The sequence below is a fragment of the Gavia stellata genome, chromosome 31 (genome assembly GCF_030936135.1).
Source record: "Gavia stellata isolate bGavSte3 chromosome 31, bGavSte3.hap2, whole genome shotgun sequence".
NCBI lineage: Eukaryota > Metazoa > Chordata > Aves > Gaviiformes > Gaviidae > Gavia > Gavia stellata.
The window spans coordinates 1,129,197-1,141,350 of record NC_082624.1 but is presented as its reverse complement, the minus strand read 5'-3'; the positions used below and the strand labels follow the sequence as shown (position 1 = coordinate 1,141,350).

General features: G+C 43.6%; 1 protein-coding gene across 1 annotated transcript; it reads right to left on the bottom strand.

The window, feature by feature from the left end:
- Nucleotides 1-6,911: 6,911 nt before the first annotated feature.
- BMP10 (bone morphogenetic protein 10) lies at nucleotides 6,912-11,856 on the bottom strand. The gene is made up of 2 exons (XM_009812733.2): nucleotides 11,523-11,856; nucleotides 6,912-7,855 (listed from the first exon to the last, which is right to left on the bottom strand). The coding sequence occupies exons 1-2, from the start codon at nucleotides 11,854-11,856 to the stop codon at nucleotides 6,912-6,914; spliced, it is 1,278 nt and encodes a 425-aa protein (XP_009811035.1).
- Nucleotides 11,857-12,154: the final 298 nt, after the last annotated feature.

Here is a 12,154-nt window from a genome sequence, read left to right as displayed (position 1 = left end):
TAATATTTGGAGCTAGGGAAAAAAAACACCCTCTTTTCAGGAAGCATTGCTCTGTGTCACGGAAATCCATTCCTCTCATATCATTTCCTTTATTGCAGCCATGTTGATTGCTTTTATCCCTCATATTTCCTTTGTTTACTTAAAAAATGCAATCAAAGGTCCCGCTAAGCCCTTGAAATGCTGAGCAGGAGGTTGATCAATTTGCGTTGTGAACAGAATGCCATTGGGCACCTATCCAACAGCATAAAACAAGTAAGCAAACTTCCTATTTCCAACGTAAGCTCATTTACCCTGAGCTGGATATATTGCGGTATATACGTTAGCAACACTCTCCTATATTTTCTGGCATTATCCACGCTAAAAAGGAACTCAGTTGGCTGGAGTCATGCTCCCATATCCTAACGAGTTTTGCCAGCAATGCTATGTGGTGAGATGGGGCTGGAAGCAGAAATTTTCGCAGCTAATCGCTAGCTCAAATTCTGCTCTTGCTGACATCTGAAGTGACTCCTTCACTTCAGGCAGGAGCGTAAATTGGCATTTACTAGCACGCATCTGAAAGCAAATGCGCTCAGTTGCTGCAGGAGATGTTACCAAGACCTCAGCAGGGAGAGCTGGACCCCCTGCCACTATTCATCTTCTTGACAAGGATGTCAAAAGGTGGACTTTTCCCTCCACTTTTATCTGGGAAAAGAAGCAGTAGTTCTAACGGCTGCTCCTTCTACTGCTTTCAACAGCCTTGCATTTCCCCAGCAAGCTGCTCCTCTGTGAGAGGGGCAGACACGCTACGTGCCTCGAGTCCCGCTCCCCAGGGAACGGCTTGCAGAGACGTGGCCTGACAAAAAGCCTATCTTGCCTGTGCGAAAGCGAATGGAGAGCGACAGAGGGATGAAGGAGAGCAAGGCAGGGACGAAGGGGTGAAGGAGAGCAAGACAAGATGCCTAGCAGCCAGATTTGTTCCCAAAACGTGCCCAGGGTTCTGAGGGCGTTTGAAAGCCTGCCCCTGTAGTGGGATGTGCGAATGAGATGGTAACGCTGATAAACCTGCCTGCCCTTTTGAAATGACTGGCTTTATCATTTATAGAGGGTTTGGTTTTGGTTTTTTAATGGATGTCTCTATTTCAGTGGGCTTGTAGTGCAAAACTTCGCTTTTTCTTCTTACTGAGAAGATGCTTTTAAAGTTCGTTTGCACAGCAATAGGTTTGACAGTCTGTTTTCGTTAGGAAATGTCCGGGGGTGCTAGGCCATAAACTCAGGTCCTCTTTGGATTTCAGCTGTGACAACTACGTATGTGACCAGACCTGGCTGCTTTTCACTGCCAGCTAAACTGGCTTTATAACAGGTTGTCACAAACCTGCCTCGTTTTGTCTGGAGGACGTTCAGGGTAGACACGTTTGGGGTGGCTTTCATCTGTTCTCATTTAGGCATCTAAACTGTAGAAGTTCAAGTGCGTATGTGCTGTCCCTTTGCTTACAGGTAAGAGAAAGGGGCATCGCTCCGCACTGCCTCTCCTTATCTGGTGTCAGTGCCAGAGACAGCTTGGGTGATTTCTGTGCCATGTCACGGCTTAGCCTCAAATGTGTCCCTTTTCACACCCAGGGAAATCGCACCCTTACCCTGTGTGGGTCCTTACGGGAAAAAAAACACATTATTTCTCCCTTAGACTTCAAAGCAGGAGTTTAGAGTAAGACATGGGTCATGTTTTGGGGCTGGTTTTTGCTTTCTGCGACATAGGCACCTCCCTGACCGCTCTTCGCTCCCGACGTTGCCTGTGCTAGAAACACACAGCTCTGGCCAAAATGCCTAGTCCCAGCACTAATATTCAACAATAATACACTCCATATAATAAACCTCTTCTTCCAAGGGGTGCTGATAAGAATTTCCATTTTTAGTTGAGGGCAAATGAACCATTCAGCCTTTATTTGTTGCTGTTGCAATTGAAGAAGGAGCAGAAGCTAATTTTTTAACTTTTCCTGTAAATAGTGCATTAATGAAGACAGATGGGTCAGCAGTATAAACAAAAACTCTATCTCAAGCTAGTTTTGTTCTGGCTTTGTTTCCCAATATAGTAAGCAAACCACCACCACCCTGGTTCCCATCCTATTAACAGTGTTTGCACTCCAAATGTTGAACTGGGTTATAAGGAAGTTTAAATTAACACTGGGCTGTAGTTTTTCAAATGCTTGAAGCAGATGTTCAAGTGCCAGGAAATCTTCCTCTCCTTCCCCCCACCCCCCCACCCCCAAAAAAAAATATAGATTTTGCTGGCGTTTGGCTCAGTGTGTTTCACAGAAAATACTTAACTGAACCTCTCCCATGGTGCTGTAGGTAAGCCAGGCACCGAACTGCCCGTGGCTGTTAAAAACCGCAGGATCCTTTGATATTTCTAGGCTGCTGGAGGTTCTGGTTTGCTTTGCTCTCTGAACAGTGTAAGAAGGGCAGTGTAGTAGTTGGAGCTTGGGAGAAGAAGATGGGCATAGGTTTTGGCTGCTGCTTTGGATGATGGTTGCTTCAGGAGATGCTTTTTCCTAAGGGACCTCAGTTGTGGGGATGCTCATCCTCATGCCTTTAGCTCCAGAGGTAGGGCTCACTGGCTTGGGAAATAGGTATGTGTCCACAACATTCAGGAATATTTTTTTTCCCCCAAAGACTGACATTTGGGCACCTCCAAATGGGAGCAGCCAGAGCCAGCAGCCCGCTGCTGTCATCCAGCAAACAGGCACTGCTAGGGAGAGGGGGAGCCCTGCTTTCCTGCCAGAACAGCCCGGGCTCTGCCCCGTCTGCCCAGGCTCCACAGACCGCCCCAAACAGCCGAAGTGCCCAGAGCAAGGGGGCTGGCAGGGCTGGGGCAGCGGTGGCAGAAAACACCATGCTGAGCTGTCAAGCTTTAACGCTCAAAAAGCCGGGAATCCGTACCTTCAACCAGCTACGCAGGGCACCGCAGAGTGAGCCTGGACTGCAGGGATCACACCCAAGAAAGGGATAATGCAAGAAAGCTCTGGGGAGAAATCTATTTGAGGAATTTTAGTCCACGTGCAGAGAGCTAAGAGCTATGGATCATTTAAAGGAACCTCAAACTTCCAAGTGCTTCGTGAAATCTGGCATTGGTGCTGAGTGTTTGCACAGGAGACACAGCTGTCATGATTTCTTCAAAGGCCAAGAAATGAGTAAGATGTCTTGAAGTTCATGCTCTTCTGGAGGCATTGTGTGTGTGTTAAGAGCAGCAATGCAAGACCAAAGCTCTCCCCTCAAGTCCTTCGCTGATATGCTATCCAGGCCCTTCCTCTCTTTCTATCATTTATTTCTGCTCCCACCCTTTTGCCTGTCCTGCCTATTTACTGCAAGCACCGCCTGGCATTTTATACAGCATCCAGCAAAAAAGGGGCTTCATATCTGCTTACGCTTTCTTATACATATTCAGTCAGAAACAGATGAAAGCAAAAATCCAACTGATATTGATGATTTCAGTGACACAGGGTTGCTGCCTCCTTTAGTTGCATGCAATAATTCAGAGATGGATGGATGGATGGATGGATGGATAGAAAGATAGATACTTCCATACTGAAGCCATATTTTTCCAAAACTTTCTAAAATTGGTTTGCACTTTAAAGATTTGTCAAGCATCTGCTAGCATGTTGATATAAAATAGATCAGAAATGAAAGCAAAATCAATGCACACGACTATTTAATGTGAAAAATAAATTCTTTTAGAAACAGAAGTCACAGTAGTAATGTGGATGGCTGGAAGGAAGGAGGAAGGAAGGAAGGAAGGAGTGAAGAAACAAAGAAAATGAAAACATGCAGTGGAATATTTTTTCAGGGACCTGTCGCTGACATTACCAGCACTTACAGCTTCGTAGCCCTGGCTTTTGTCATGCACTCACCATATTATTTGTGAGTGTCGTACCTATATGGACAGGTGTATTTAAAGCCAAGCACATCTGAGTTTGCAGAAACAACCTTAATTTGCTACTTAGGGAAAGCTCTTTATAAAATAACTGCCCCCATCTTTTTTGGTGCTATTTAGCCTGATCTCTGCCATCTAACTGCATGAACACCCAGCAAATGTCTTTGCATAATTATATTCAAAGGAAAGGTAAAAGTAATGTAAGGTTTTGCTCATAAAGCAGGCATGCAATCCTAACAGACACACATTAATAAATGAAATACCATTCTCAATAGTTCCAATCTCAGGTTATGAACAGCATAGGTGTGGCTGAAGGATTCAAGAAATGCTCAGTTTTCTCCCAAAATAGCACAGTAGGATAAATCTCACGCTTTATGGTTTTTCATCACAAACTCTGGACGAAATCCTCTTCAATTAGCAGTACAGTCCTTGTCTCTTTATAAAAAGAAAAGTTATTAATATCGAAAGACTCGCTGGCCCCTAATTCTAAAAAGCTATAACTGATATTTTTACTGATCTTGTAAAAATTCACACATGCAGGTTTACTAACTGATAAAATTACATGCCTACCCTTGTTTGTATTGTACTGTAATACACTGTAAACTATCCGCTCTACTACAACAAATCTCTGACAGTAAGAGAGTGTGAAGGCAGCCACTCTGCTTTGCTATGTGGTCACTTGAAAATTTATAGTGATTATGGGCGATTACAGTGGGTGACTTATTATTTTTAAGGCACAGGTGCTCCTACATGCTGTTCAGAAATGTTGGTGCTGTTTAGCAAAGGACAGTGGTGCAAAAAGCACGCTGGTCAGATCACTGCCACGGGAACAGTCGCAGAAAAGAGATGATAAAAGCAAATGTCGGATTATCTCCCTAATGCTGGATTATCACTCCTAACAAGGTGAATGGTTTGTCTTGGCAAATGGCTTCATAAGAATTGTGGATAGTTTTGAGGGATCTGTGCGGTCACACTTCAACCGCTGGCTGTTGCAGTTCATGTCAGCAAAGCAAAATATCACACCTCTGACGAATTCTTTTAACATGCCATTAACCACAGACTAAGATTGCAGCGTAGCTCAGGGGAAAGGTCTGCGAGCAGTGTCAGTCACTCGCAGGGTGAGATCTGTAGCAGGCATAAAGCAATATAGCCCCATGGCACAGCCCACTATCTGGGAACACGCAGCACGAGTGGAGACTGCATAACTCTACAATAAACTACATGGCTGACCACTTAAAGCAATGATACCCCTGCAAGAGTAGTTATACATTGGACAAGACCATACGTGCACCAGAATGCTATTTAAATCACTGCAGTGAGTGAACAGTTCTGTAAGCAAGGGAGATAACTGTGGTATATGGTGTTTACAAATATCTAGGGGAGAAAAAAAAATCCGCAACCCCCATCTCTGTACAGCACAACTCAACAGAGAGATTCCACGTAAAATAGGATTGGTACAAGGTTTTATCCAAGTGGGATTACACACAAGCACAAAAATAAACCATTCTGTATTCTACATTATATTACAAAGGCAGGCAGTCAATAAATAGGTCAATAAATTATGGGAAGCACAGAAGAGTATGTGTGAAAATAGGTGAAACTGGTTTTAGTTGGTGCATGATAAAGTCTTTTGTGTTCATTCCCATGAAGTGTTAGAGTGATTCTTTCAAAGACCCTTATCAATTCCAGGGAAGATAACTTTCCCTTAAAAGTGTAAAACAGATGCAGGGACAGTACAGTAGGCTCTGGTACAGGCTAAAAGAGTCAACGTCACTTACACTTTCCCAAGAATCTGACAAATTTGCAGCTTAGTATAAATAAAGTGACGGGTCTATTGTTTCTCAGCTCCAACACCTTCTTATCACCACGATTTGCTGGAGAAGAGTGGCGGAAACATGGCATGTGACTCCATCATATATAGTTGGGGGGGGGGCAATATCTTTATGAATTGACAACATCAGCACACACATAAAGGAAAGATCCTCTCTATCTAGCTGGCACAAAGGGGTTTCCTTTTCTGTCTAGCTCTATGTAGACTAAATGCAATACTACTTGGCCATTTGAATTGGATGACGTAGCTGTATTGTATGTAGTTTACTGGACTGGGTAGGAGGACTAGTTTCTTAGCTGGTATAAACTGGTACAATTTCAAGGATTCTGGAAATTTACTGCGCTTATTTCTGCCACCTAGAGCTCTGGCCCCTGAGAGACAACACATGGCTAACGCAACAAAGCCAGCGCTACTTTACACAGGGTGCTTTTGTAATAAAGACGCACAAGGGGAGTTTCTTGCAATTGCACGTCAGAGCGCTGCACAAGCCTGGGCCCACTGCTTTACTAAGAAAGACAGGAAAGGGAATGGTTCCCTTCCGCTCCCGATGCCAAATCATCCCTGCCCGTTACCTTCAACTGGGACAGGGAAAGATTGAAGAAATGATCAAGAAAAAAAGGAAAAAAGTCTAACACCTTGTTGTGCCTTAGTGATTTAGGAGCTTGAGAATTATTGGGACTTAAGATCTCCAGAGATAACTTTTTTAAAAAATCTGATCATGTAAAGAACTTTATAAAGATTTTACACAAAACTAAACAATCTAGGTGTGTATTGCCCATAGTTCACCTATCTTTAACAGCTATGGAAATCCCTATAGATGCCAATCAACATTTATAAAGTACAAAAATATGCCTTTATTTCTGTGAATTTGAATGTGCCCCTTCGGCACGAAGAGCCCTCCCAAACAATCCAGTGATCTGCTCTAGGCCCTGATAAGGAAGAGAGACTCGGTCATAATTCAGACAGCGAAGAACAGCAAGAAGCAAGCAATGGAACAAAATATACATTCCCTACGGTCGTACGACTTGCCCATTCCCCATAACAGGAAACATACAATTATCTGTACATGCCTCATTAAATAACCTTATTAAATAGGAAATCCGAAATGTACAAATTTACAGACTGAATCATTAAATACTTCCCCTGTGCACTCCCCTGTGCATGCGTTCCCTCCTACTATCTGCAGCCACACTCTGATACCACCATGCCTTCGTATTTGAACTTGTAGGTGACCACCCCTGCATCTAAGTAGAGAATAGAGATAGGATCGAGTTTAGTGGGCACACAGCAGGCCTTGGAGGCTTTCTGGGGATTCTTCAGGTGAACCAAAGTCTGGACAATGGCATGTTTCGTTGGTGTGACGTGCTCTGTTAAGGGGTAGGCGCACACTCCGTGGCACTCGTAAGCTTCGTATCCTGCCGGGGCGATGATCCAGGAATCCCAGCCAATCTCCTTGAAATCTATGTAGAGTGGAGTCTTTTTACAGTAGTTGCCTTTTGCGTTCCTCCGGATTCGGGCAGTGGAGTCATAAATGATGTTGGAGCGCATCTGGAGCAGCGCCTCCTCACCAGGCTGGCCATGGAAATTGCCAACCTCCAGGTTCTCCAAGTCCAGGAGCTGCTCGTGGTCTATCATTTCATTCAGCTCTTGCTTCTCCTCTTTTTTGTCATTGCTTTGGTCATCAGAGAACACAATCAACAGGGGCACATGCTTAGCCTCAGAGTTGATGTCGATATCGAGTTTGCCCTCTCCGTTCTGCCCCTCCCCTTCCCTGCTCTCTATATGAACTTCCAGCCGGTGCGTGGTCAGCCCTGCCCTTCGCCAACGCCTGATGGCTTCGGTGACCTCGAAGCTCTCCCACTCGCTGCTTGTGCCATAGACCTGCCTGGATGCCAGTGCCACTGTCTTTCTCTCTTCTCCTACCCCCGTATGGTGATTTTCCAGGACTTCAAAAATAGTGACCTTCCGGTCAAGCCCATCGTAGAGCATTTGGTCCCGCTCCACCAAGGTGTAGAGCCTCAGCTCTGCCATGGTGATTTCTTCATGGTGAGGGATGGAAACATTGAATAGAAGAGGGTATTTCCGAATTCCCGTAACACCAACAGGGTGGGAAGCCAAGTCTGGAAACGACAAAGATCAAATAGTTTAGCAGGGTCACTACATACAGCAACACATGCACCAAAGTTCATCTGACATGTTTTGCTCTGCTTGGTTTCAGTTGAACAGTTCCAGGAGAGTGTTTTTTCATCATTTCCCAAAACTGTACTTGGAAAAAAGGACGACTTTTTTTTAGATGTCTAAGGACAGCAAGATCCCAGACATGATAAAGACCATAAACCTGGATTTATAGATTCTCCTTCTATCCCCATGCCATCCAGGGACTTCCTTGTCACCTGGAAGGTTTGCATATTGAAAACGTGTTGCCTAATACCGCAATACAAATCACTTCTAGGTTGCTGCACAGCAACTATGTAAACAAGGGAAAACATTCATCAGTGTAGAAGAGGAAGGGAAGAAGGATATGGTGCTGGAGTGAACATAAGACGGGCAACATATAAGCTGCATATACAAGAACAGCAGGCTGTATCTGTGTCTGCTTCATGTTTCTGTGCTAGCAGGTATTCCCTTCTGCTGAAACATCCCTCAGAAACTGAAAGGGCCAAGCACCAAGGGCGGAAAAGTTGCTTTGGAAGATGTAAAGGCTCCTGGTTAGGAAGAGTAGGCGGTGAACATCCAGTGTGAACCGCCAGTCAACAGAAATCCTGCCACAGACTCAACGGGCTTCAAATGAGCAGTCAAACAGCTGTACTCAGCCAGGCACTTTTGGCAGCTTTAGTTAATAAAACATATAAGAAGTACACAATATCTGCTTGTCAGTCAGGCTGTCTGTCCTATCTGCATTGTTTGTTTATACATAGGCAATATGCATTTCTTCACACAATGCAGGAATCTTAGCTAACGATTGTCTATTTGTTGCTGAATTACTGTGCTGTCTGCTTGTAACTCAGAAGACAGATTAGGACATAGAGACGATCGATTCTGCAAAGGGAAACTACTTGTGACCTATTACTATCTTCATCTCTGACTTCGCCAATTTTGATATGTTTGTAGAAAAATTACACTGATAAAGCTGCAAGTATTGGCCATGCTCCATCAGTGCACTTAAGAAAGCAGTTAACTTAAGCATGTGACTTTGCCTATTTAATTTCAGTTTTGAGGTTTTGAGGCACCTGCCTTTTTTTTTTTCCATTTTCCACTTTCATCTGTTCATAAATAAAAAAAAAAAAAAGAGGGGTGATTCTGCTCGCATTTCCCTGCCTGTCAATTGATAAAGGTGGGAGCTGAATATGCTCTGCACAGCGCCAGGGTAGGAGCAGACCGTGAGCTGAAAGACAATGCTATTCAAGCTTAGCTATAATCTCCATACTGGAAGTAATCTTTGGGATTTCCTAGACCTTGGTATGCTAAAGCAAGTCTTCAGTGATTACAGATAATGACAGGGTGGAGAAATGCCACCTGACCATATAGAAGATGAGCACAAGTAATACACTAGGAGGCAGGGGAAAGCCAGACCATATGTAAGAAGCCAGGTAAGCGCTGGCAGGGCATGAGGTGTTCATTTCTAAGTCAGGGTGTGACTGCTCTTTAGCTAGAAGGTCCATAGGGTGAAATATCTCCTACTGTTACCAGTACAGCCCTAGCAGGGTCAGAAAGGGAGATCTGGAGTCCACAGGAAAAGGAAAAATTCCCTTTAGACCTTTATTCAAGTTTTAAGAACTGATTACAGTCCCATTTACAATGGAGATGTTATGATCCATGGGTTAAAACAAAGAGCTAATTCCAGCCATGCAGCATGTTATATTTCTATAATGTTCTTAAAACAAATTTAATAAAGGATTTAATGGATAATAATGAAACTTTTGTTACTGCCAATTTTTAGTAGGCAGGTGAACAAAAAAGTTCCATGGTATGATCTGTTTCTACTGTCCTGATCATGGCAAGTAACTGATTTTTCTATCAAAAGAGCTCTTTAGCAGGAAATGGATGGTTTTCAGTTATACAGACGTTCAAGACACGTAACAAACATTAATTGCATAGTCCCTCTAACTGCATGCCTTTATGAAGCTGTCTTAACGTCAGCAGTCTCACTTTGCATCTCGTTGTTTTGGATTGGAAGAGGTGAGAGAAATACTGAAATGCCAGAAAGTTAAGCCAAGTTTACCCGATCCGGTGCAGAACTGCAGTGATGGACTAGAGATCGAATGTCATGTTTACAGAAAGGCACAGAACTGCGAACTGCTTACATGTATTATTGGCGAAAGGTCAGTCTGTACTGTTTTCAATGCTGCAAACCTGAAAGAATTTCGGTTTTGCCAGTGGAATGATTTCAGATTGACATCACTAAACCACAGTGTATTTTATTCTTTAGTATACTGTACTTGGCAATTTTTATCCCATTGATCTTTTTCCGAATAGTGCAAAATGAAAAAAGAACAACACGCATTCCTGCATATGTCTTTATTTATGCTGATGAGCAGTGACAGGCACGGCTGTTCAGATGAGTAACTGTTCATCAGTGGGTGTAACTGGTTTGCCATCAACCCTTCAATAAATTTCTCCACTCCACACTGGAGAAAAGAATATGCTAAGAAGATTTAAGCCACAAGGTAGTGCCTCTTCTAGCCAGAAACACGTTGCTGGTAAAGAGTGCCCAGGCCTGGCAGAAGGACAGAGCGGAACAGAGCTTTTGGATTCTCTCCTTGCATCTCACTGCGCTGCAAAACCGAAATGACTTGCCGTAGCCTCTCCTTATAGTTCATCATTTTGAAACTGCAAACGTTAGAAAAAAGCAATAATGACTTCTATACTTCATTAATTAGACTAACAAAGGATGAGAGAAGCCCCACAGCGGTTTGAATAGTCGCGTGTACCCCTGAGAACTTAAAACGAATCAAAGCACTCATATTTGCCGATGGAGTAATCGGTAATTGGAACTGTTTAGTTGAAAAACATTTTTAACATAAAACCTGGTTTGGTGCAAATAGGTATTGACAAGCTATCGAATGTTAGCACTGAAACATTACCTTGTCCTCGTAGAACTGAAAGGAAGCGCTGAAGCAGAAACATATAGGGAAACTACCTAAGGTCGCAATTAGGCTGCTTCAGCTTTTCTTTTTTTTTTTTTAAATACGAAATATTCTAGTCCTCCAAAGTAAAACCTAAGGTTTATCCAAAATTCTGCTTCTCGTATCTCTATGTGTTTGCTGGACTGTGCTCAGATGCCAAAGGAAGAAAACGTTACAAATCCCATGAGGATCAATAGTGAGAGGACGCTAACAGAAAGCTGTATTGGGTTAAGCTCATAATAGGAAAATATTGCACCTTTGAACAGTGTGTAAAAACAATTCTTGCCTTAATTTCAAATATTAATTAAGGTATCAATTTGAAAAATCAATCAGGCAATCGCAAACAATGTGTGTCATTATGGGGATAATGAAAATGATGCACCCAAATTATACTTGGTGCTGCCCAAACATTAAAGAAACACCTTCTTCCCCCAAAACCTTACAGTCTCAAAAGCAAAGGACAAGGGATCTATCTCACAAGAAGTGGGATCTGGGTGACACTGGTACAAGCAGCGTCAGCTGCCTATTTCCAACGCCATCCTCACTGGAAGGCCTTTTTTCCCCTAGCGTGGTTTATGCTCCATGCCTGGTAACTAGATTTCACATTGACTATAAGGGCACTCATTTCTATTTACTCCTCCTAGAGATGCACATATCTTACCTTCATTTTTGAAGCTCCTAATAATATTTGCGGATGGCATAGATGTCCTATCAGTGGCAAACCTGTTGTACAGCTCTAGCATGTACTCTGGCGGATCCACCTTGGCCGTTTCATGCAGGGGAATGTCAGAGAGGTTCAACGTCTTCAAAAACTCATTTTTCATATTCTGAAGCAGCGTGTTGAAATCAACACCATCCTGCTCGGAGAGAATCTCGTCGAAAAGAGGCACGTCTTCCTCCAAGGAAGAGTGCTCCAAGCTCAGGATGGGACTGCAAGCGGCAAGGTGAACCAAGAGACAGAGGACAGCCCACAGCTGGAGGACTACAGAATCCATGACTTCGCTCTAGCCTCCAACCGCACTCAACAAGCTCTAGCTCTCGTGTGGGCTAAGTGGCGGTTTTATCCCCTGGGTTGTACGCGGCTTGTGTCACAGAGAGATGACAAGTTTGGAAGCTCTTGTCTTGAAACTTGTGATCCGTCCTGTCTGTCTCCCCCTTCCCCCTCCCCAAAACCAGGTCTCGGTAATTGGATATGGCTTGCTCTCTTCTATGGTCGCCTTGCCTCTCTTATCTCGTGTAGTGTAAGCTGTTCACCAGATTTGTTGCTATCTCGCAATCCCCTTTCCCTTAATG

Coding starts and splice junctions, on each gene's coding strand:
- BMP10 (XM_009812733.2), bottom strand. CDS start 11,856: ATGGATTCTGTAGTCCTCCAGCTGTGGGCTGTCCTCTGTCTCTTGGTT. Junction 7,856..11,522: donor TAGGAGCTTCAAAAATGAAG/GTAAGATATGTG, acceptor TGTCGTTTCCAG/ACTTGGCTTCCCACCCTGTT.